The sequence below is a fragment of the Myotis lucifugus genome, unplaced genomic scaffold, assembly GCF_000147115.1.
Source record: "Myotis lucifugus unplaced genomic scaffold, Myoluc2.0 scaffold_501, whole genome shotgun sequence".
NCBI lineage: Eukaryota > Metazoa > Chordata > Mammalia > Chiroptera > Vespertilionidae > Myotis > Myotis lucifugus.
In genome coordinates, this window is record NW_005871549.1 from 541,502 (window position 1) to 560,831 (window position 19,330).

Genomic DNA, 19,330 nt, shown 5'->3' on the forward strand with positions numbered 1-19,330 from the left:
AGCCGATCTATGATTCTCTCTCCCTCTCCCTTCTTCTCTTTAATCAATAAAAATACATTAAAAAACACACAAAAAAGGAAAGAAAGTCTCAGTGAGCCGGCAGCTGAAATCTTCGTGGACTGAGGGGTGACTTCCTGCATGAAGCACCTGGGGCTTGGAACCAGGGTGTTAGGGAGGAGGGAGGGAGGACATGGGGGAGTGGGGACAGGAAACAAAGAGAGCCTGTCCCCCTCTTGGGGCTGAGCAGGGGGTGGCCTGGAGGCAGGATGAGGAGACCCCATGGGGGCCTGACCCGGACAGCTGGGGCTGGGCCAGAGGGCAGCCAGGGGTGCCAGTGAAGGGCGGGCTGGGGGCCAGGGCTGGGGTGTGGCCTGGTGGGAGCCAGGGCACCCCGTCCTCCTCCCACAGATCTCGTCTGGTCAGCTAGGCTGCTGGCTGTGGTGTGGAGCAGCGACACTGCTGCCACCTGGCTAGGCCCTGAGCCCATGGAGCTGAGACCCGACGCCAGCCAGAAGGAGAATGTGTCCCCCCGGCCTGCGACCCCCCTGAGGCCAGGCAAGAGGCTTGGTGGGTCTGGGTGGGGAGGTGGCAGGAACGGGGTCCCCTCTAGGTCGTGGCCCAGAGCTCCTTTCCCAGACAGGCCAGCCCAGAGCCTCCACAATTCCAGAGATTAGCTGCATCGGGCCAGCTGGGCCAGCACACAGTCTTCCCAGCCTGGGGCCCAAGGGAGGGTCGGGAAGTCAGGGAGGGAGGTCAGGGAGAGGGTGGACCAGGAGCAGGCCTGGCTGGGCCCTGGCTGAGAAGGGGCTCCCCCAGGTAGGTGGGTTGGTTGGTGGGTGCCAGGGGTGGTGGGCTGGGGAACCCCGAGTTCAGGTGCCTGGGGCTTTCTGAAGGCCACCGAGCAGCCGCAGCCAAGGGTGGAAGCGGCCCGAGGACAAATTCAGATTCTGGTTCTCGTGCCAGTGTCTCTGTTCCAGCTGAGTGGCTGTGAGCAGGTTGCTTAACCTCCCTGAGGTTCCTGTCTACGAACTTTGATGGCCCACAATCTACTTGCCTGCCTTCCCAGGCATCGCCCCAGCTCCAGGAAGCCCCAGCTCCGTGGATGGCCGTGAGGGCTGGGGGCAATCGGAAGGAGGGCTCTAAGCCCCACCCAGGACCCCCAGGGCAGCTTTCAGCCGTTTTATATGCTGGGTCTTGCTGTCATCCTTAGCTGCTGTCTATCTCCCCCCCTCCTCCCCCGCCATCTCCTGCTCCCCCCACCCCCCCAACACTTCTTTGCTCAAGCTGGAAATCGGGGATTGGTCCTTCACGCTCCCCTTTGCTTCGCTCCTCTAAGCCTCCACAGGGGATCTGAATCTGTCTTCTCTCCACCTTCCCTGCCACCCCAGACCTGGTTGTCTCCCCCTCAACAGGCCCCTGTCCCCCAGCCTCCCTCTGCCCTCCTCGCCTCTGACCCTGCCCCGTCCCTGCTCCAAGCAGCCGGGCACAGTCAGATCACGTCATTGTTCTTGCTCAGGACCCCCAGGCACTGCCCATTGTCTGCAGAGCTGACACAGACCCCTGCCGTCCAGGCTCTCTCCTGCCTGGGACCCTGTCCCTCCCGGCTCTGAGGCCTGACTGGCCCCACTTGTCCCACCTGAGCTGAACACGGAGTGCCCCACTCAGGGCATGACTGTCTCTACTCTCTTTAGAGCAACGGAGACTCCCAAAGAGCCTGGGTGTCGTCCTGGATAGTGGACATGGCCCGTGGGTGCCCAGGGGCCAGGCCGAGAGAGGAGAGCCGGCCACCACTCCCTCGCCAAGGGCAGCCCTTCGCCAGGAGCCCGGCCAAGTCCAGACCAACCTGGCCAGCCCTAGGCCCCGCCTGGGCCTTGCCCTGAAGGACACGACCGGCCGGCTGATCAACTCAAGATTCCAGCAGCAGAGCAACCTACAGCCCCTGGGAGTCCTCCCGCTGCGGGGGGCGCGAGCGTTCACCGTCCAGCAGAGTAACCTGAGCGCACGCGAGGCCAGCCTGGCCGGGTGTGGAAGCCGCAGCAGCCCCCACCCCTGGTTGGAGCCTCAGGAAGGCTTCTGGCCTCACGGGGTGCCCCGGGGAAGCACCCAAACCCCAGGGCCACAGGCTCAACCATCCCCCACCCTGAAGCCGTCCTGGCTTCTGGCCACAGACACACCCTGCTCACGCTCCAGGCCCACCCTGCGCTATGCCCCCACTGATGGGCACACACAGCCAGGCCCCAGATCCTGGGGTGGCCTGGGGGACTGGCCCTCCAGGCTCATGGGGGAACCCCTCACCCTGGACGACCTGGCTGTCCCCTTCAAGAGCCCAGCTCGGGCCCCACCTCAGGCTGCCACCTCCCGGCTGCTGGCCTCTGGGCAGCACCTGGAGCAGGAGGCAGCCCCCCTCAGGTGCTGGGGGGCCCAGGAACCCCCAGTCCCTTCAACGCAGGAGCCCTGGACCAGCGGTGGCCAGGCCCTCCCTGCTGGCCCCCCGTGCACCGAGCCTGTTCTCACGTTCTGTGGTCAGAGAAAGAAACACCCCCGAGGTCTCAGGGGAGCCCTGAGTCTCCCAGAGACACCGGAGGTCCAGGCCAGCAGCAAGCCCGCGTCTCCACCGCAGACCGCTTTGGAGGTGCTGCCTGGGGGCTTCCCTGACCCCGTGCAGGGGGTCCTTCCTGCCTACCCCCTGAGGCGAGGAAAGAGGCCTGCATGCAGCAGGGGGCAGACCGGGGGCCCCCTGCTCCCTCAAGAGGTGGGCAGCAGAGAGGCCGGACTGTGCTCCCCCACGTTCTCCGGGCAGCCTGGGGTGCCCTCCCTGGGCAGGAATGGGGGGAGAAGGCCCCGAGGGAGCAGGTGGCGGGGGGTGGGGTGGAGGAAGAGAGGCCACTTCCTGTCTGCGGGCCTCGGCCCAGCCACTAGTGCCCTGCAGGTAGTGGCCAGAGGAGTCTGGGAGCAGGATTTTGGGGGGCTGCAGGGGGCTGCTGCCTCCCCCAGGAATTCTCACTCCAAGCAGCCAGGTTCGTCAGAAAGGGCAGGCTGGGCAGGGGTGTCCGTCCTGCTTGCTGCGGGCCTGAGGGCTGCCTTGTCCTTTTGTTTTCCAAGAACAAAGCCGGAAATCTTGTGAACCTGGAGTCCGAGAGGGCCCGGTGAGGCCACAGCTGGGGCTGGGACAGCTCCCCTCCCTTTTGCCTCATAGAGATTGGCCCTGATGGCGGAGCCACACGGGACTTGAGGGGGAGGGACTTCCACGCCGTCCCTACTGGGGATGTCAGGGGCCTCGGGGCCCCCAGAGAAGGGACGGACAGCAGCTCCTGGGACTTGTCGCTGCTGGGCATTCTCCCGCCTCCAGCGCTTTCTCATCTGAGATTTCCAAGCCATCAATAGAGGGAAGCCCTTTCTGCTGCACCCTGGGCTGAGGGGCAGGCCCACCCCCTGACCAGCCCCGTCCATCCCCAGCCGGCAGCTGCTGTCCAGATGTTTCAGGGCGTGGCAGCACCTGGTGCGGAGGCGGCAGGCAGCGGCCCTGGGCCTCGGGCGGCTGCGGCACAGGGCACTGAGGCTCCGCGAGGCCCACCTGGAGGTGGCGTACTGTCAACAGAGGAGGGCCCTTCTGGCCCAGAGCTTCCAAAAGGTCAGGGACCTCCAGGTTGGGTGGAGGGGAGGGGATGAAATGCTGGTGTGCTCGGGAGGAGGTTCCTCTGGGGTTCGGGTTCTACCTTCTGAGTGACCCCCAGGAGAGCACGCCGACACCTGAACCAGCTCTGCCTCAGCTCATATCCTGCCTCCGCTGCTGTCTTTCTTTCTTTCACACTTTCTGGCTGTGCGACTGAGGGCAAGTTACCTAACCTCTCTGTGCCTTGGTCTTGTATCTCTACAATGGGATAATCATTGAACATACTCCTCAGGGTTGTTGTGAGGTTAAATGAATAAAGGGACTCAGCACATGCCAGCACGTAGCTCGCACTCTGCCACGTACTGTAAGAGTTGCTGTTTTCCACGAGGGGTTTGCAGGCCAGGACTGTGCTCTTCCCTCCTTGGGAAGGGGGTGCTCGGGGAGGACCCAGCTCCAAGTTCGGTCTCCCAAGGAGAGCCCTGCCTCTGGGGCGCCCTCTCTCCATTCACTGGTGCATTTCCAAGGAGGCAGGGTTGTCTAGTGGTTGAGACCATAGGCTTTGGAGTCTGAGAGAACTATTTGGCCCCTGTCCCTGCGCCTCCCTGGTGCTCCCTCCCAGGGCACATTCGAGGCTGCAGCCAACGTCCCTCTTTCCTTCTCTCCTGATCCAGTGGAGGAACCTGGCTCAGCAGCAGATACAAGGGCAGCCCCACTTCCAGGCTGGCCCAGGACCCCCACCCTCTGGGGGAGGCCAGCCCCCAGGTCCCTCAGGAAGGAAGCCAGGGGTGGACCCCGCCCAGAGAAGCAGGTAGGTGGGGACACCCCGGGTTGGTCAGCGTGGCTGGGCAGTGCTGGCAGCCTCCCTCCTCGTCCCCCGTCCCTCTCCCCAACAAGAGAAGGAGGATGCAACCAGCAGACGTGGACACAGGTTTGTGCAGAAAGATGTCCATCGCAGCATTATTTGTCCTTGTAAAAGCGTTGACACAGCCTCAATGCCCAGTGAGTGAGAAAATTCCCATTTAACTACGTGATGACTATTTGGCAACCATTCCGCATGGTGTTTATGAAGATTTAAAATTTTTCTCCCCACTCTCTTTTCCTTTAATTTTCTTTTCAATACTTTTCATTTTTATTTCTGATCATGACAGTCACGCATGCTTGATTTGAAAACACATCCAATATGGTTGGAAATTTCATCCCCCTCCCCACGGGTCCCCATTCCTGGAAGTATTTTTATGGACATGTGTGTAGAATTTTTGATGACAAGGAAAAATAGTTATGACAATGTTAAATGAAAAAGAAAAATGAATAAATAGTATCTAAGATATTTTTTAAAAATATATTTTATTGATTTTTTACAGAGAGGAAGGGAGAGGAGTAGAGAGTTAGAAACATCAATGAGAGAGAAACATCGATCAGCTGCCTCCTACACCCTCCCCCCACTGGGGATGTGCCCGCAACCAAGGTACATGCCCTTGACCGGAATTGAACCTGGGACCCTTCAGTCCGCAGGCCAACGCTCTATCCACTGAGCCAAACCGGTGCTGGCTAAGATATTTTTCTGTGCACCTAAAACAGGGCACAAAAAAAGACCAGAAGGAAAAAGACTAAAATGTTGCACAATAATGCAAATGGACTTAACACTACTGAACTGTCCACTTAAAAATGGTTAAGATGGCCCTAGCCGATTTGGCTCAGTAGATAGAGCGTCAGCTCAAGGACTGAAAGATCCAGGGTTCAATTCCGGTCAAGGGTACCTACCTCAGTTGCAGGCTCCTCCATGGTCCCTCAGAGCACATGTGGGAGGCAACCAATTGACATGTCTCTCTCACATCGATATTTCTCTCTCTTTGTCTCTCCTCACCCCTTCCACTCTCTAAAAATCAATAGAAAAATATCCTTGGGTGAGGATTAACAACAACAAAAAAATGATTAAGATGGTGACCCCAACCTCCAAAAAGATAAAATGCAAATAGTGCTTATCTCTGCAATAGAGGGATTAAGTTGGCTATTTTTTTCTGCATTTCCTCAATTTTCCACTACTGTGATGTATTGTTTTTGTTCTTATTTTTAATTTTAAAAATGGGTTTAAAATAATTTAAATAATATCCATTGAATACATGTTGGTTGTGAAAAATCCAAATAGTATTGAAGAGAGTGAAGCAAAAGCAGAACCCCCTCCCCAGATCCCTTGTGTAATCAGGGATGAGTGCACTGCCTGGAAGAGAACAGCAGGTGGCTCAGCGCTCCTGCGGGCGGGCAGGATCCGCCCCGGGCTGGGGTGGACAGTTGTATCGTGTGCCTTCCCTGGGCCCTGGGCATCAGTTTCTCTCTGGGCAACTTCACTCTCAGCCCAGGGAGCCTGAGGGAGGAGGCAGGAGCCCGGCCAATTCCATCACGTTCTGGGCCGAGACCAGATGGAGGAGACGGGAGGGTCCAGATCCTGCAGGCCCTGCAACGGATGGCTGGTGAGATGTGGGGCCCCGGGAAAGCGGGGCAGACGGAGCTGGGCAGGGCTGAGTCCCCACACAGGGCAGGGGAGGGCAGGGGGTCCTGAGTGGATGAGTGTTCATTGAGCACCTACGCTGGCAACTTCCCAGACACGATCTCATTTGAGCCTCACGGTGACCTGGGCAAGGTGTTGCGCCCATTTCACTGATGGGAAGACTGAGGCACAGAGTAATTAAGGGACTAGCTCGAAGACACACAGTGATATTGGTGTGCCACTGACGCTGGCACAGGCCCAGCAGAAGCTTGAGTGTTAGACCTTAGACATCATTCACTCACAGGGAAACAAGCCCAGAGATGAGGAGGTGTCCCAGGTGTCAGTGGCCCTCCTGGCCCTGATCCTCCCCTCTGCTCACTCCCTCCCTCCCACTCCCTTTACAGTCTTCCTCCTGCGGTGCCAGCAGGAGGAATGGGCCAGGCAGGAGAAGGGGGTCCAGGGAGAGGCCTCCGGAGCCACGCTGAGGACTCAGAGCATGGGGAGGCCCCCCCAGGCCTGGGGCCCTCCTGCCGCAGATACAGCCTGGGTGCCCCCCCTGGCCCCCCAGCATCAGAGAGCCTGGCTCCGCAGGTAGGCAGAAGGGGGGGGGGGAGGGGGATCGCCTTCCCTGAGGCAGATGTTGACTCCTCCTTGTCTTGAGAGACAAAGATGAAAGAGAAATGAAAACAGCTGCGGTTTACGGAGAGCCTGAGACCTGCTAGAAACCACCCAGGAGCTGGGGGTTAGTTACAAGTAAAGCTGAGTGCCAGTGGGCACCTGTCCCACGTGGGACCTTGGCCAGGTGGGGGACAGACAGGAAATTAGCGGTCACAAGGGGGGTGTGCGAACACCCCCTGAGTGTAGTGTTGTGAAGGGAAGAAACACGGATCTGTGAGTTTTCTTCCTTGTTAACTTTTAAATTATGGAATGGAACATTTTGTCCTACACAAAACTAAAGAAAATGGGATAACACGCCTGTGTATCACCCAGCTTCGCGGAAGTCACCTCCTGAGAAAGCTCCTTTCGGATGCACTCCGATTACTCCCCCTCTACGTTACCGTGACGCAAACCCCAAGCCTCACACCATCCACCCATAGCTATTTCCGTAGCATCTCTGAAAGATAAGGACTCTAGTACACCACATGACCACAAGGCCATGCTCACACCTGGAAAACGAACAGTGATTCCTTAATCCCAGCAAGGATCTGCTCAGCATTCGGATTTCCAGTTGTCTTACAAGCATCCATCTTGTTCCAGTTTGTTTGAATCGGGATCTAAATTAGGTCCACATGTTGGAATTGGTCGAGAAGTCATTCAAGTCTTTGTGGGCCCCCTGAACTCTTTTTCCTTGCAATTTGCCTGCTGAAGAAACCCTATAGCTGCCCGCTGTCTGCATTTTGCTGGTTGCATCCCCCTGAGAGTTTTTCCTGTGAGAACATTTAAACTGAGGGTGCTGACCTCAACCAGGGTTGAGCGGAGGTGTGAAGGATGAATGGTTGACTAGCGGAGGGAGAGCCGGTGAGAGCGCCAGGCAGAGGGAACCGCATGTGCAAAGGCCCGTGACAGCAAAGCACAGAAAACTCCAAGAACAGCAGACAAGTTGCAGCCCTGTTAGTAGGGGGGGTGGAGGTGCAGGGGGGGTTGCGGGGGCGCGCAGGCCGGGAATGATTTGAGATGAAGTTGGAAAGGTGTGGGGAGCACCTTGCAGGCTTGGGGAGGGGTTGACATTTTATCATACAAGCAAGGGGCTGCCACTGGAGGATTTCAGCAGGGGAATACAATGATTTGATTTGAGATTTGTTTTAAAAATCACTCGGTTACTGAGTAGGAACTGACTGGAGGGGCCAAGAGTGGATGAGGGCAGCCAGGTAGGAGGCTGCGGAGGCCACCCAGGCACGTGGAGGTGATGGTGTCAAGTCCTTCCTGCAGCCCCATTTTCCAGATGAGAGAGCTGAGGCCCCGAGAGGGGAAGTAGTGAGTCTGGCGCTTGATAGGAGGGCTGTGGCTCTGGCCTTTACAACCAGCACCTGCACTTCCTCTCGGCTCTCCCAGGTGCTTCGGGGCCTGGCGGCGGTCGGTGAAAAGAGGGGCCCAGCCCCGGGAGCACCTGGCTGACCGCCAGATGGGAACCCCGAGGATGTGCCTGAAACAGTGGGTGTGGATGAAGCAGCTCCGGGCATCGGATGGGGCGAAGGTGACCCAGCTGTCCCTCTGCCGGCAGAAGGTGGGTGAGCAAGGAGACTGAGGGCTCCTCTTCCCTCCACCCGTCTCTTAAGGTCCTGCTGCAGGGGGCCGAGGTGAATTGTGGATTGTTGAAATGGGAGGTGATGGAACTGGGACCTTTCTCAGGGTGCAGCCTGATGGGCCTGGGAGGGTCCAGGGGGGGTCCCGGGAGTGGGTGCGCCCTAGCGGGACCTTGTTCCCATCGTGAGCTCCTCTGAGCCAGAGACTTGTTCATCTTCCACCAGGAAGGGACGTGGCCCCTGCTCCCGGGAAGCGCCTGTGGTGAGTGGAGGGCACGGCCTCTGTCCCCACCAAAGCCCGGCCAGGACAGATGGGATCTTTGGGGTGCCTGGAGGGGAGGGTTTGGGGTGTGGGAGGTGAAGTGCCCTATGAGTGGAGAGGTCTTAGGGGAGGTCCTGAGGCAGCAGCCATTAATAACTTTGGGCAGAGGGAGGGCACGGGGGACATGGCTGATGTGTCTCTTAACTGCTTCTCAGGGAACATGGACCTGGGCAGCTCAGCCCCTGGTGGGACCATATCCCAGGGCTCCCCAAGACGGGACCTCCACGGGGTGCTGCTGCTCTGGAGGGCGAGGCTCTCCCAGCGCCAGCGGGCTGAGTAGGTGTCCACAGGCTTGTGGCTTGGGCTTGGGCCTGGGGCCGGGTGGGCACATGAGCGGTGCTCCCCCCAGTGGCTCCAGCAGGGGGCCTGGTACACGTGGTACCCAGCAGGAGTGGGGGCAGGGGAGGTAGCCCAGGGACACTGAGACAGTGACTGAGCAGAGAGCTGTGGGGACAGACACCGATCCTACCCAGGTGGCTGGGACCTGATGGGGAAGTTGGTCTAAAGCTCCTCTCCCTCTCCAGCCTCTAGAATCGCCTCTTCCCCAGCTCCCAGGTCAGTGGGAGCCTCCTGGGGCGGGAACTATATCTGTCTCCTCGCCTCTGTCTCCCCACCGTGCAGGGGCCCAGCCTGCGGCAGGCACGGGATAAATACTGTAAATGAATACGTGAAAGATCTCTCACCCCCCCGCCCCAATGTGCCTCATTATACGGCTAGGGAAACGGAAGCTCAGAGGGCCGAGCAATTGCTTTAAGTCACACTGTGAACCAGGAGCAAGAAGGTGGATTCAGAGCCCAGGCTGATTGATGGTTTTGTGTGAGGGGAGGGGAGGAGCCAGCCTCCCTCACAGGACACCAGGTGGATGTAAGCCAGCTGTTGCAGGGTTAAGAATTCTGCCCTTGAAAGCCATGCACCTGGCATCCATCAGTCCCACACCTATTTGGTCCACTTGGACCCTCACTCTCTTTTAATGCACCCCTCGAACTCCAGGGAATCTCAGTTCACCACAACCCTTCAGCATGTAGCCCTTCTACGCCCAGCCCATCCTGTGCCTCCGCATCAGGGTATGGCCAGCCTCTCCCTGTGGCACACCTTTGCTGCCTGTGGCCCAAGATGAGTGTTCAGGTCCAAGGCCTGCTGCTATTTGGGGTTTGAGGAAATGCCTTCCCCCAGGCCTCCGCGTCCCTATCTTCATTACTGAGTGGAAGTAGGAGTACTAGTGCGATTAGGCCTGTGGCCGCTTGAGGCTGGGGTCCCTGGACCTGGGCCCAGTCCCATCCCTCACCCACCCGGGAGCATGTCACGAATCAGCCAGGTGGCCAGCACAGGTGGGGCTCAGCAGAGTCACCTGGGAACTTAGGAAACATCAGGAAGCCCAGGCGGCGCCCAGGCCACTGGACCAGGATCTCTGGGGGTGGGACCCCGGGCGTCCGTGTTTCTTAGGGCCCAGTGGTCCAGTGTGTGGCTGGTTTGGGAGGTGGGGTGCAGAGCTCTGGCCAGGTGTTTGGCATGTGGCAGCACCTTCCAGCTTGGCTCTTTCCAGGGGCCCGGCTGGGGTAGCCCCTGCTTAGCAGTCACTCCAGCCAGGGGGTGAGTCTGGGGCTCGGAACTCATCTGCCCCTTCCTATAGCTCCTTCTCCCAGGGCCTGCAGCGGCAGCTGCTAAGGCACATCCTGAGGGCGTGGCGCTTGAGGGTGTGGGGACCAGGCAACCCGTCAGGCAGTTCCAGGACCACCTCGGCCTCAGAACTGCTGGGCAGCGCAGCCCCAAGCCCACCGGAGAAGGTGAGCGGCAGGGGCTGGGCTGAGCCAGGGTGGGTGGGGGACACGTGGGAGGAGAGGGTGGGGATGGGCAGGGACCGGGCACCCAGGAGTCCACACCCCCTTCCCCAGGCGTCCAGGGCCCCCGCCCTCCTGGAGACGCTTCGGCTGAGCTTTCTGTGGGCCGCTGGGCGGCAGCAGCAGGCGCGGTGCCTCCTGCTCTGGCAGGCGCGGGCTCAGCAGTCCCGGGGTGCAGCGAGGTGGCACCAGCACACCCTTCAGAGGCGGTAGGGACCCTGCCCCAGGATGGTGAGCCAGGCTGCCCACTACTCTCTGAATTTACTGTTTCCTGAAGGCCCCTTCCCCCTCAGTCCTTGGCCTTCACAGCAGCCCCCCCTTGGGGTCTTCATCCCAGAGGGCACCCCTCGCATGCCCCAGTCTCAGATCCTCTCAACTCCTCCTGCCCTCCTACCCTGCCTGCCCTGCTGAGAGGTGTGTGCGGAGTCGGGGCGGGGGAGGGGCACTCGTCAGGGCTATGATTGCAGAGATTTCACAGCTGTGGCTCATTCATTCATTCATTCATTCATTATAGCCCAGTGCTTCAGAGTTTGTCTGCCTGGATTCTAATCCCGGCTTTGCCCCTCACTGGCTGTGTGATCTTGGGCAATCTGCTTAACCTCTCTGTGCCTCCATCTCCCCATTTGTAGGAGATAGTAATAGTTCTTGCTTCAATGGGGATCAATGAGGCAGGACACATGCCTCCCCTGGCACAGTGCCTGGCACAGAGCAAGCACTCCATTCCTAGCTGGTTTAGCACTAGAGGTTGGTACAGACCCGGCATTGGAGGTCTGGGGTCCCCTCTTATCCCCATCACCTGTCATTGTGACCCTCGCAGGAGCAGTCCTCCAGCCCCCAGCCACGACTCTCCCCCAAGATGGGAACGGGGAGAAGAGTCACCCCAGGCCCCGCCCTGTGGCTGCGGCAAGAGTGGGCTGGGCTGGCCCCCGGAGGCAGTGACCATCCTCAGGGTGGACACTCCTTTCCCAGCATCCTCCTCGGCTGGAGCCACTGGTCAATGGCCCAAGGGACCCAGAGGAAGCTGGCTGCCCGCTGGGCCTGGGACCGGAGCTGCAGGGACGCGCTGGGCCTGTGGCGGCGGCGGCTGGCGCAGTGGCAGGAGGCAGAGCAGTGGGCCCAGGAGCGGGGCCGGAGACGGGTGCGAGACGCCCTGCAGCGCTGGCACTCCTCCTGGCAGAGTGAGTGGGGGATGGGGACGGGCCCCACGGGTGAAGGAGGGAGGGCCAGGGTCCACCAGGGAGACCGAGGAGTCTGTATCCTCTAGCACAGAGTCCAACAGTGGGACCCCACAGGGCATGCCCAGGACCCGGGAGCGTGGACACTGGTCCCAGGTTCATGTCCCACTTCCATACCCTGGCAGTTGTGGACTGTAAGCAAGCTACTTGAGCCGAGTCTCAGCTTACGTACCTGTAAAATGGGGATAAGAGCAGTAGCACCTCACAGGGGGTTATGGGGATACTGTGAGACAGCCCACCGACGGGCTTGGCTCAGAACCCAGCTCCTGGCAGGGCTCTTGTTCATCTTCATCCTCATCATCCTCACCTGGCTTTCAGGAGGCATGGCCCCCTCAGAGCCCAGCACAGGAGAGGGGGTCACTAGGGGTGTTTTAGAGGTGTCCCCTACACTCATACTGCGTACCGATGGGCTGGCGGCGGGGACTTGGTTGTTCTGGAAAACTCAATGATGCCCTAACCCAGTGGTCGGCAAACTCATTAGTCAACAGAGCCCAATATCAACAGTACGACGATTGAAATTTCTTTTGAGAGCCAAATTTTTTAAACTTAAACTATATAGGTAGGTACATTGTTATTAACTTAATGAGGGTACTCCTAAGGCTTAGGAAGAGCCACACTCAAGGGGCCAAAGAGCCGCATGTGGCTCGAGAGCCGCAGTTTGCCGACCACTGTGGCCTAACCGGTTTAGCTCAGTGGATAGAGCATCAGCCTGCGGACTGAAAGGTCTCAAGTTCGATTCCGGTCAAGGGCATGTACCTTGGTTGCGGGCACATCCCCATAGGAGGTGTGCAGGAGGCAGTTGATCGATGTTTCTAACTCTCTATCTCTCTCCCTTCCTCTCTGTAGAAAATCAATAAAATTAAAAAATCAATAAAATATATTTTTTTTAAAACCAAAAAGCTCAATGCTGTCCACAGGAGACAGTCGCTTCTCCAGCCCCCTTGTCCAGTCGTCCAGGAAGGCAGGCCCAGTGCTTCCAGACCTCGTTTTTTAAAGAAAAGCTGGAAATCTAGATTTTCATGAAATTCTCGGGATTCCTAAACATCATCAAGACATTTTTAAAAAAAGAAACAACTCCCTGAGTTGGGTTGGCTTGGTCAGCAGTAGCACATCTGTCACCAAAGCCTTTCAACCCAGACAGCGAGGCTGGCCTCCTCTGCTCCCACTTGGGTAAAGGGCAGAGGGCTGGAAGCAGGGCCCATGGTCACCCAGAGCCCGGTGATGAGGCCAGAGTGAGCACCCAGAGCCCGGGGTGAGGCCAGAGTGAGCACCCAGAGCCCGGGGTGAGGCCAGAGTGAGCACCCAGGGCCAGGGGTGAGGCCAGAGTGAGCACCCAGGGCCCGGGGGTGAGGCCAGGGTGAGCACCCAGGGCCAGGGGTGAGGCCAGGGTGAGCACCCAGGGCCACTTCAGCATCTCTCTGGCCACAGGGCAGCAGTGCCTGCGTGACCGGTACCAGGGGTGGGCGCAGCTGCGCCAGCAGGGCCTGCGCAGGGCCACGTTCCAGAGCTGGCGGCAGGCGGCAGCTCATCAGAGACACAGGATGGCCAGGCCAGAGCGGCTCGCACTGCAGAGGTGGGTGGGCCTGGCAGCGGGAGGCAGAGGGTCATCCCTACCCCGGGATGAGCAGGGAGAGAGCCCATGGGGATGGGAGGCTGGGTGGCCCCTGCAGCTCTAGGGGAGTCCCCGCTGGAGGCCTGGGACCTGGGAAACGGGGTGGGAGTGGGGTGTGAAGGGAGACCCTAGCCTGAGCCGTAGAGCCATGACCACCAGCCTTCACTACCTGCTTTGTGCGGAGGTGGGGCTGGCAGGCCCCTCATCCCACGTCCCCTCGCCTTCCTGGCTGGGTCGGTCCTTTGGTGTCAGAGGATACGACTGAGATGGAGAGATGAGCTCCTCAGACACCCACCATCATCGGTGTCCCCGCACCGCGTGTTTGGGGGGCCAGCACAGGGGGCTCTGTACACAGGGGCCAGACAGAGGGGCTGGCATCTTAGATAGAGATGCTCCAGTAAAAATGCACTTCGTTCATTAATGCCACGGGAGAGCAGAGGGCACAGACGATGCCCGCTGTGCAGTTACAGACTCACCGTTGTCCAGTGCCCCCACAGCCAGCAAACACCGCTGCAGGGCGGCTGACCCCTGTGCTTTCACAGCTGAAGGCCGTGCCCGTGTTGCAGGCCCCTCAGCGTCCCCTCACTGACCCCCTGCCCCAGAGCGGGCTTGTGGGGGGAAGCAGGGGTGGCTGTCCCAGGGGATCTGGGACTTGAACTACAGCTGCTGGGCTCCCTCAGGCTCCTGAGCAGCATCTACCCTGCCCCGCCCCCCTCCTCGCCCCGAGTGTGTGCGCCCCAAGGCCCCGAATGAAAGCTGGCACTTTCTCCGTTACACGTCGGTCCCTACGTTTTGAAGGCACAGGGTTGTGTATGAAACCGTGTGTAACCTGTAAGACTTTGGGGGGAGGGGAGGGAGGGCACCATTTTGAATAAATGCGACTTGTCACTGACAGCAGCCGGGCCCTCCTCTGCTCCTGTTTTGCAGCCATTTCCAGGCCTGGTGTGGGCCTGCGAGAGACGCGGGGACGCTCGGGGCCCGGTGTCGAGCCGGCCAGGCTGGCCTGAGAAGACGGGCACTGGGAGCCGCGTTGGCCGCGGGGCAGGAAGCCCGCGTGGCCGCAGCCCGGGCGCGGGAGCATCACGTGGCCCGGGCCTCCATTGCTCTCTGGAGAAGCCACGTGCAGGGGGGCCGGGCAGACAGGCAGCTGCGGAGGGCCCGGGCCCAGCAGGCCTTTATGGCGTGGCGAGTGGCCCTGGGCCAGCGCTGTGAGGCCCGCCAGCAGGCAGAAGGGAGAGCTCGGGCCCAGACCCAGCTGGCCCTGTGCTGGACTCTGTGGGTGCACGAGTCCCGCCTCCACCGGCTCAGCCGAGCCCACGCTGCCCGGAAGCTGAGCGCCAGGTGGATGCCCAGGGCCCGAGGGCAGCCCCTCACTGTGCTTCCAGCTGGGGCCTGGAGTTGGTTTGGGGCAGGGGAGAGGTTGTTTGGTGGCTGGTGCCAGGGCTTGGGAGGCTGGGGCTGCCAGGGAGAGGCGATTCTGGTCATGGCAGCTCATCCTGGGCCAAAGCCCAGCTCTGCACTCCCCAGCTGTGTGACCCTTCTTGGGCAAGTCTAATTTTAAAGGTCAAAGAAAGATAACAGAACTGCTCTGCAGGCTGGCGGAGAGATTAGAGATAACGAATGTAAACATTCAGCTCAGGGCCAGACACAACATAGCAGGTGCTCCATAAACCCGGGTTCTTGTGAGGACAGGGGAGGCAGCGTAACTGGCAGGACTGTCCTTCCTCTGAACAGGATGCTTGTCCCTGTTGTGCGATATTCTGTGGCTCTCTGTGCCCAATTAAACCTGTTTGCTCCAGGAGAGCGGGAGGGAGGGGTGGGGGGGAGGAGCAGGGCTCGGGGCTTTGCCTGGAGGTCCCCTACCATAGGCACTGGCCAGGGCTGGGAGGGCTCCCTACGCTGTCATGAAGCCTGGCGCTGATGGCCTTGGGTATGGGCTCCTCCTCTCCCCCCAGGGTCCTAGAGGCCTGGGCCCAATCTGCCGCCCAGGGTCGTGTCCAGCGGGTTGCCATCGCCCGGTTCGAGGTGGTTGGGCACAGGCAGCTCCTGTGGACCCACTGGGCCCAGTGGCGGACAGAGCTGCTCAGTGTGTGGCTGGAACCTCGGATGGAGGCCCAGGAGACTAGCACCGCCCATCCCAGGCCCAGGGCCGACCTCACGCACTGGCCCGGGCTGGCCGGCAGAGGGCGCCTCCTGGCGCTTATGGACACTGCAGCCCCATGGAAACAGGTGAGGTGGGGTCCAGGTGAAGTAGGAGGTTTAGAAATGACCAGAAGGCCAGTGGCTTCAGAATCGGCTTGTTTCAGCCCGTGGTGGCAAGCGTGGCCGGATGCTTCCCCGGGGGCCAGCAGCCATGGGGACACCACCCTCCCTAGCCCTTAGCCAGCCTCCTGGCTCTGGAAGACAGCCAACCCCGGTCCATCAGCACACATCTCCTGGGCACCTACTGAGTGCCAGCCCAGCTCAGGCCTGCTGCAAAGACGAATGCTGGGTCACCGTCTATTAGGCACCCAGAGTCATATATGTCGTGGTGCAGGGTAGCATCAAGACAGACATATGGGGACAGTAGCAATTCTTTGTGGTTCTTTTTCTTATTGAAAAATGAAACATGCTCATTACAGGAAAATCAGAAAATGTGAATGAAAAAGTTTTCTTTCATGATACCCTCTGCCCAAAGATAGCTGCCAGACCTTCTCCAATCAGAAGCAGTTAGTTCTGAGACGAGCAAGCTTGAGGGCCTGCAGGAGGGAAGAGGCTGCCGGGAAAGCCAGGCAGAGAGGTGACGCCATGCGGTGTCCAGGGCTGTGCCATTGCGGGACGCACAGCCCAGAGTTACCGGCAAGGCCAGTGTCCTGAAGATGAACTGCATCACCAGGAATCCTGTGTCAGAACGCCGGGAAGTAGCTAATAGACTCGAGAGAGTCTGAGAAGAAAGGGCAAGTGGTTTTTTTTAATGGAATGGAAAGGAACTGGCGTTGGATGCTTGCAGAGTCCACATCTCCTATGTGGGGCTGCGGCCACAGCAGATTCTGGGGGCTCGAGGTGTTTTATTCCTAGTTCTGTGCTACAAGACAATTCTATTTTCAGAGTATGTTTATAAACACGTTCACCCATTCCTGTCAGCAAAGGCAGGCAGGCACCCACTTACTGGTGGAGAAACTGAGGCTGGTAGAAGCTAGAAGTCAGTGCTGGGAATGGTAGCGGGGGGGCTGAATTCCAGGCCCCTCCTTTCTACCACATGCACACACACGCCAAGGCAACCCTCACCTAACATCATGAGCGGGGATGATGCCATCTCCTGGTGGCACTGGGCCCCTGAGAGCCTGGGGTCTGTAGGAACAGTAGCTGGGGGCCCCCGAGCGGGGTGGCCTCAGCCAAGTGACTTCACTTAGTCAATTTAAGTGGGAGAGTAACACCCGCCTCACAGGCTGTACCTGGCGCAGGGAAGCTCTCGCCTGTGGTAGCTATTACTGATCCACCCGCTGCTTGCGCCTCCAGCCACATGGGAGGACGGGGGAAGAGGCAGTGGTGTGTGCTGACGCCCATACTACGCTTGGGCACCTTCTCCGTCTCCTCTGGGAGCCGCAGGGTTCCCGGGAGAATGTGCAGACCCACGTGTGCTCACACAAGTAGGAGGCCCCAATACCGGGTCAGAGCAGGGCCAAGCCCATTGGGTTCAGGTTCTCCTCTCTGGCTGTTCTCATAGACCCGCAGCTGCAGGCCACAGGGCACGGGGCCCAGGCTGCCCAGCCCAGCACAACATCGCAGCCCCGGTGGGCAGAGGAAGCGGAGAGAAACGTCCTGGGCTCAGAGTAAGGAGACCTGCCCCTGTGCAAGGACGATGTACGAAGTGCAGGGGTGACCGGTCACCGGCCCTTCAGGGCCCGGAAATGAGCTCCGAGCTCCTGGGCGAATCCATTGTATGTATTTACCTGTATTTCCACCACCCATTTCCTCTTCAGGAATATCTCAGCCATTTTCAGAAAACAGTACATCCACCCTGCCTGCCCCACCTGTTACTTCTCTTGGGCCTGGAGGCGCGGGTGGATGTGGGGCACACGCTTCACTCAGCCCCTTTTGCCGCTCACCCGTTCGTGTGTTCAGCCTCTGGGGGTGGACTAAGCCCTCCTGAGTGTTAGCCTTTTGTTAGCCTTTTCTGACTTGATTTCCCCTTTCCAGGCGACAGTGCCGCCCAGCTCTGGATGCAGAGGCCTGGACCCAGGGCCCAGGGCCGGCCCCCTCCAGGGCCCGGAGGGGACTGCAGCTCTGAAGGCCAGGTGGACAAGAGGCGGCTGGGGTAAGCAACTGCATGGAGAAGTGGGCGGGGAGGGGGCCCAGGGCGGAGGGGCCTGAGCTGTGGCCAGGGCTGGGCCTCTCTGGCTAGGCTCCTGGAGGAGGGGGCCCAGCTCACGGCTCAGCCCTTTCTCCTGGGCCATCAAGGGGTCATGATGCTCTTGACCGTCAGTCGGGATGCCCACAGGGCCTCTCTCCCCAGGAGGAAATACCTGCGACGCTGGCACCTGGAGGCCCTGCTCCGCCGGCTCCAGGGCTCCCAGCAGCCAGGCGCCTGGCAGGGACATGGCAATGCTGGGTGGATGCTCAGGGGGCAGAGGAGCTGGCGCGGTCACTGGTGAGTGGGGAGGGGCCCTCGCACCAGCCTCTCATGCTATTCTCAACCCTAACCCCTACAAGGAAGTCTTCCCAAGTGTGGCCTTTGGACCTACTCAGTCTGAAACCTGGGACAGGCCCAGGAATCTGCACTGTTCACACACCTCGTGGTGTGTGGCACCCTCGTCCTGGTGCCACAGAGGGGCTGGGGGCCGCGGCGAGCACAGGTGCCCGAGGCGGCAGCCGCCCAGTGTGGGGCCTCCGCACCCTGTCCCCACAGCTCAGGCAGTGGCGGCTGAGATGGGTCTGGCGCACGTGGCGGCGGCGGGTCGTGCAGCTGCGGGTGGCTCGGCGATTACAGCAACGAGCTGAGGGCTGGGTCCTTTCTCAGGTACTGGCGGGGCAGCCCCAGCCCCAGCCCCCAGCCCCCAGCAGGCCCTTCAAAAGCCAGCGCCTCTGAGCTGGAAGCCCCCCCGGGGGCCCCTTCATTTGCAGGGGAGGGTCAGTGTGGGTAGAGAAAACAGCTTGGATTCGGGAGCCCTGGATATAGCTGGCGGCCCTGTGCCCAGCCCGGTCCTGCCCGGCACTCCCCGTATGTGCTCTGAGCATAGCTTCCCAGGTCACAGGTCCGTTCTATTCTGAGCCTCTGCATTTGGCCGGAGCAGGGTCGGCTGCCTGCCCGCCTAGGGAAGAGGGAGGGACCTCTATTCCCCATGGGACGGAAGGAGCTGGGCACAAACAGCGCAGGCCCGGGAGGGAGCTGGAGAACCTCTCCTTCCCCTCCGGTTCCAGGCCTTTGAGAAGTGGCAGCAGAAGCTGGCAGCCAGGGGCCTGAGGAGGAGCCACCAGCAGCTTGAGACCCCAGAGTAAGGTGGGCATCGAGCCCAGGGAGCACCCCCTGCGTGTGGCGGACTCGAGGTGGAGCAGGGGCCCGCTGCAGCCGGGACTTGTTGCCATGGACAGAAAATCAGAATGGAGCCCAGCCTTCCCAGGGAGGAACTGTGCCCCCACCCCCTTCCAGGGAGTGCAGACTGGCCGGCCGCGGGGCGCTCAGCCCACCGAAGAGCCCTGGGAGCTCTGAATGCCAATAAACTGCCTTCTTGGTCCCAGCTGCTTCTCTGGCTCCCAGCAGCCTGGACGGACATGGAGGGGATGTGCCCACAGGCTGCTCTTTGGACGCCCCCACCCCCACCCCCTTAAGCTCAGGCAGGGACGGGAACTGAAAAGAGCCCACGTGCACCTGCCAGTCACCACCCTGGGCAGCGCAGCTTAAGGGCCGATTCCTGGGGAGCAGTGCCAGGCAGACAGATTCCGGATGCGCAGAGGGCGGAACAGCTGGCAGGAGGAGGTCCTGCCTGAAAACTAAGCCAGGAA

The 19,330-nt window shown here is 60.1% G+C and overlaps 1 protein-coding gene across 1 annotated transcript; it reads left to right on the plus strand.

Moving 5' to 3' along the window:
- Nucleotides 1-462: 462 nt before the first annotated feature.
- On the plus strand, nucleotides 463-18,328 carry CUNH1orf167 (chromosome unknown C1orf167 homolog). Its single transcript, XM_023744957.1, has 18 exons — nucleotides 463-555; nucleotides 1,692-2,691; nucleotides 3,457-3,631; nucleotides 4,285-4,421; nucleotides 5,966-6,081; nucleotides 6,503-6,689; nucleotides 8,151-8,326; nucleotides 8,819-8,939; nucleotides 10,294-10,447; nucleotides 10,556-10,710; nucleotides 11,471-11,679; nucleotides 13,165-13,309; nucleotides 14,276-14,689; nucleotides 15,304-15,577; nucleotides 17,055-17,198; nucleotides 17,311-17,446; nucleotides 17,528-17,645; nucleotides 17,806-18,328. The coding sequence occupies exons 1-18, from the start codon at nucleotides 486-488 to the stop codon at nucleotides 18,326-18,328; spliced, it is 4,254 nt and encodes a 1,417-aa protein (XP_023600725.1). The 5' UTR covers nucleotides 463-485.
- The last annotated feature ends 1,002 nt before the right edge of the window (nucleotides 18,329-19,330 follow it).

Excerpts from the sequence above, each read along its gene's own strand:
- CUNH1orf167 (XM_023744957.1), top strand. The coding sequence starts at position 486 with ATGGAGCTGAGACCCGACGCCAGCCAGAAGGAGAATGTGTCCCCCCGG. Across the intron at positions 556-1,691 it reads TGCGACCCCCCTGAGGCCAG|AGCAACGGAGACTCCCAAAG; the intron begins GCAAGAGGCTTG and ends TACTCTCTTTAG. Across the intron at positions 17,447-17,527 it reads TGCCGCTCACCCGTTCGTGT|GCGACAGTGCCGCCCAGCTC; the intron begins GTTCAGCCTCTG and ends TCCCCTTTCCAG.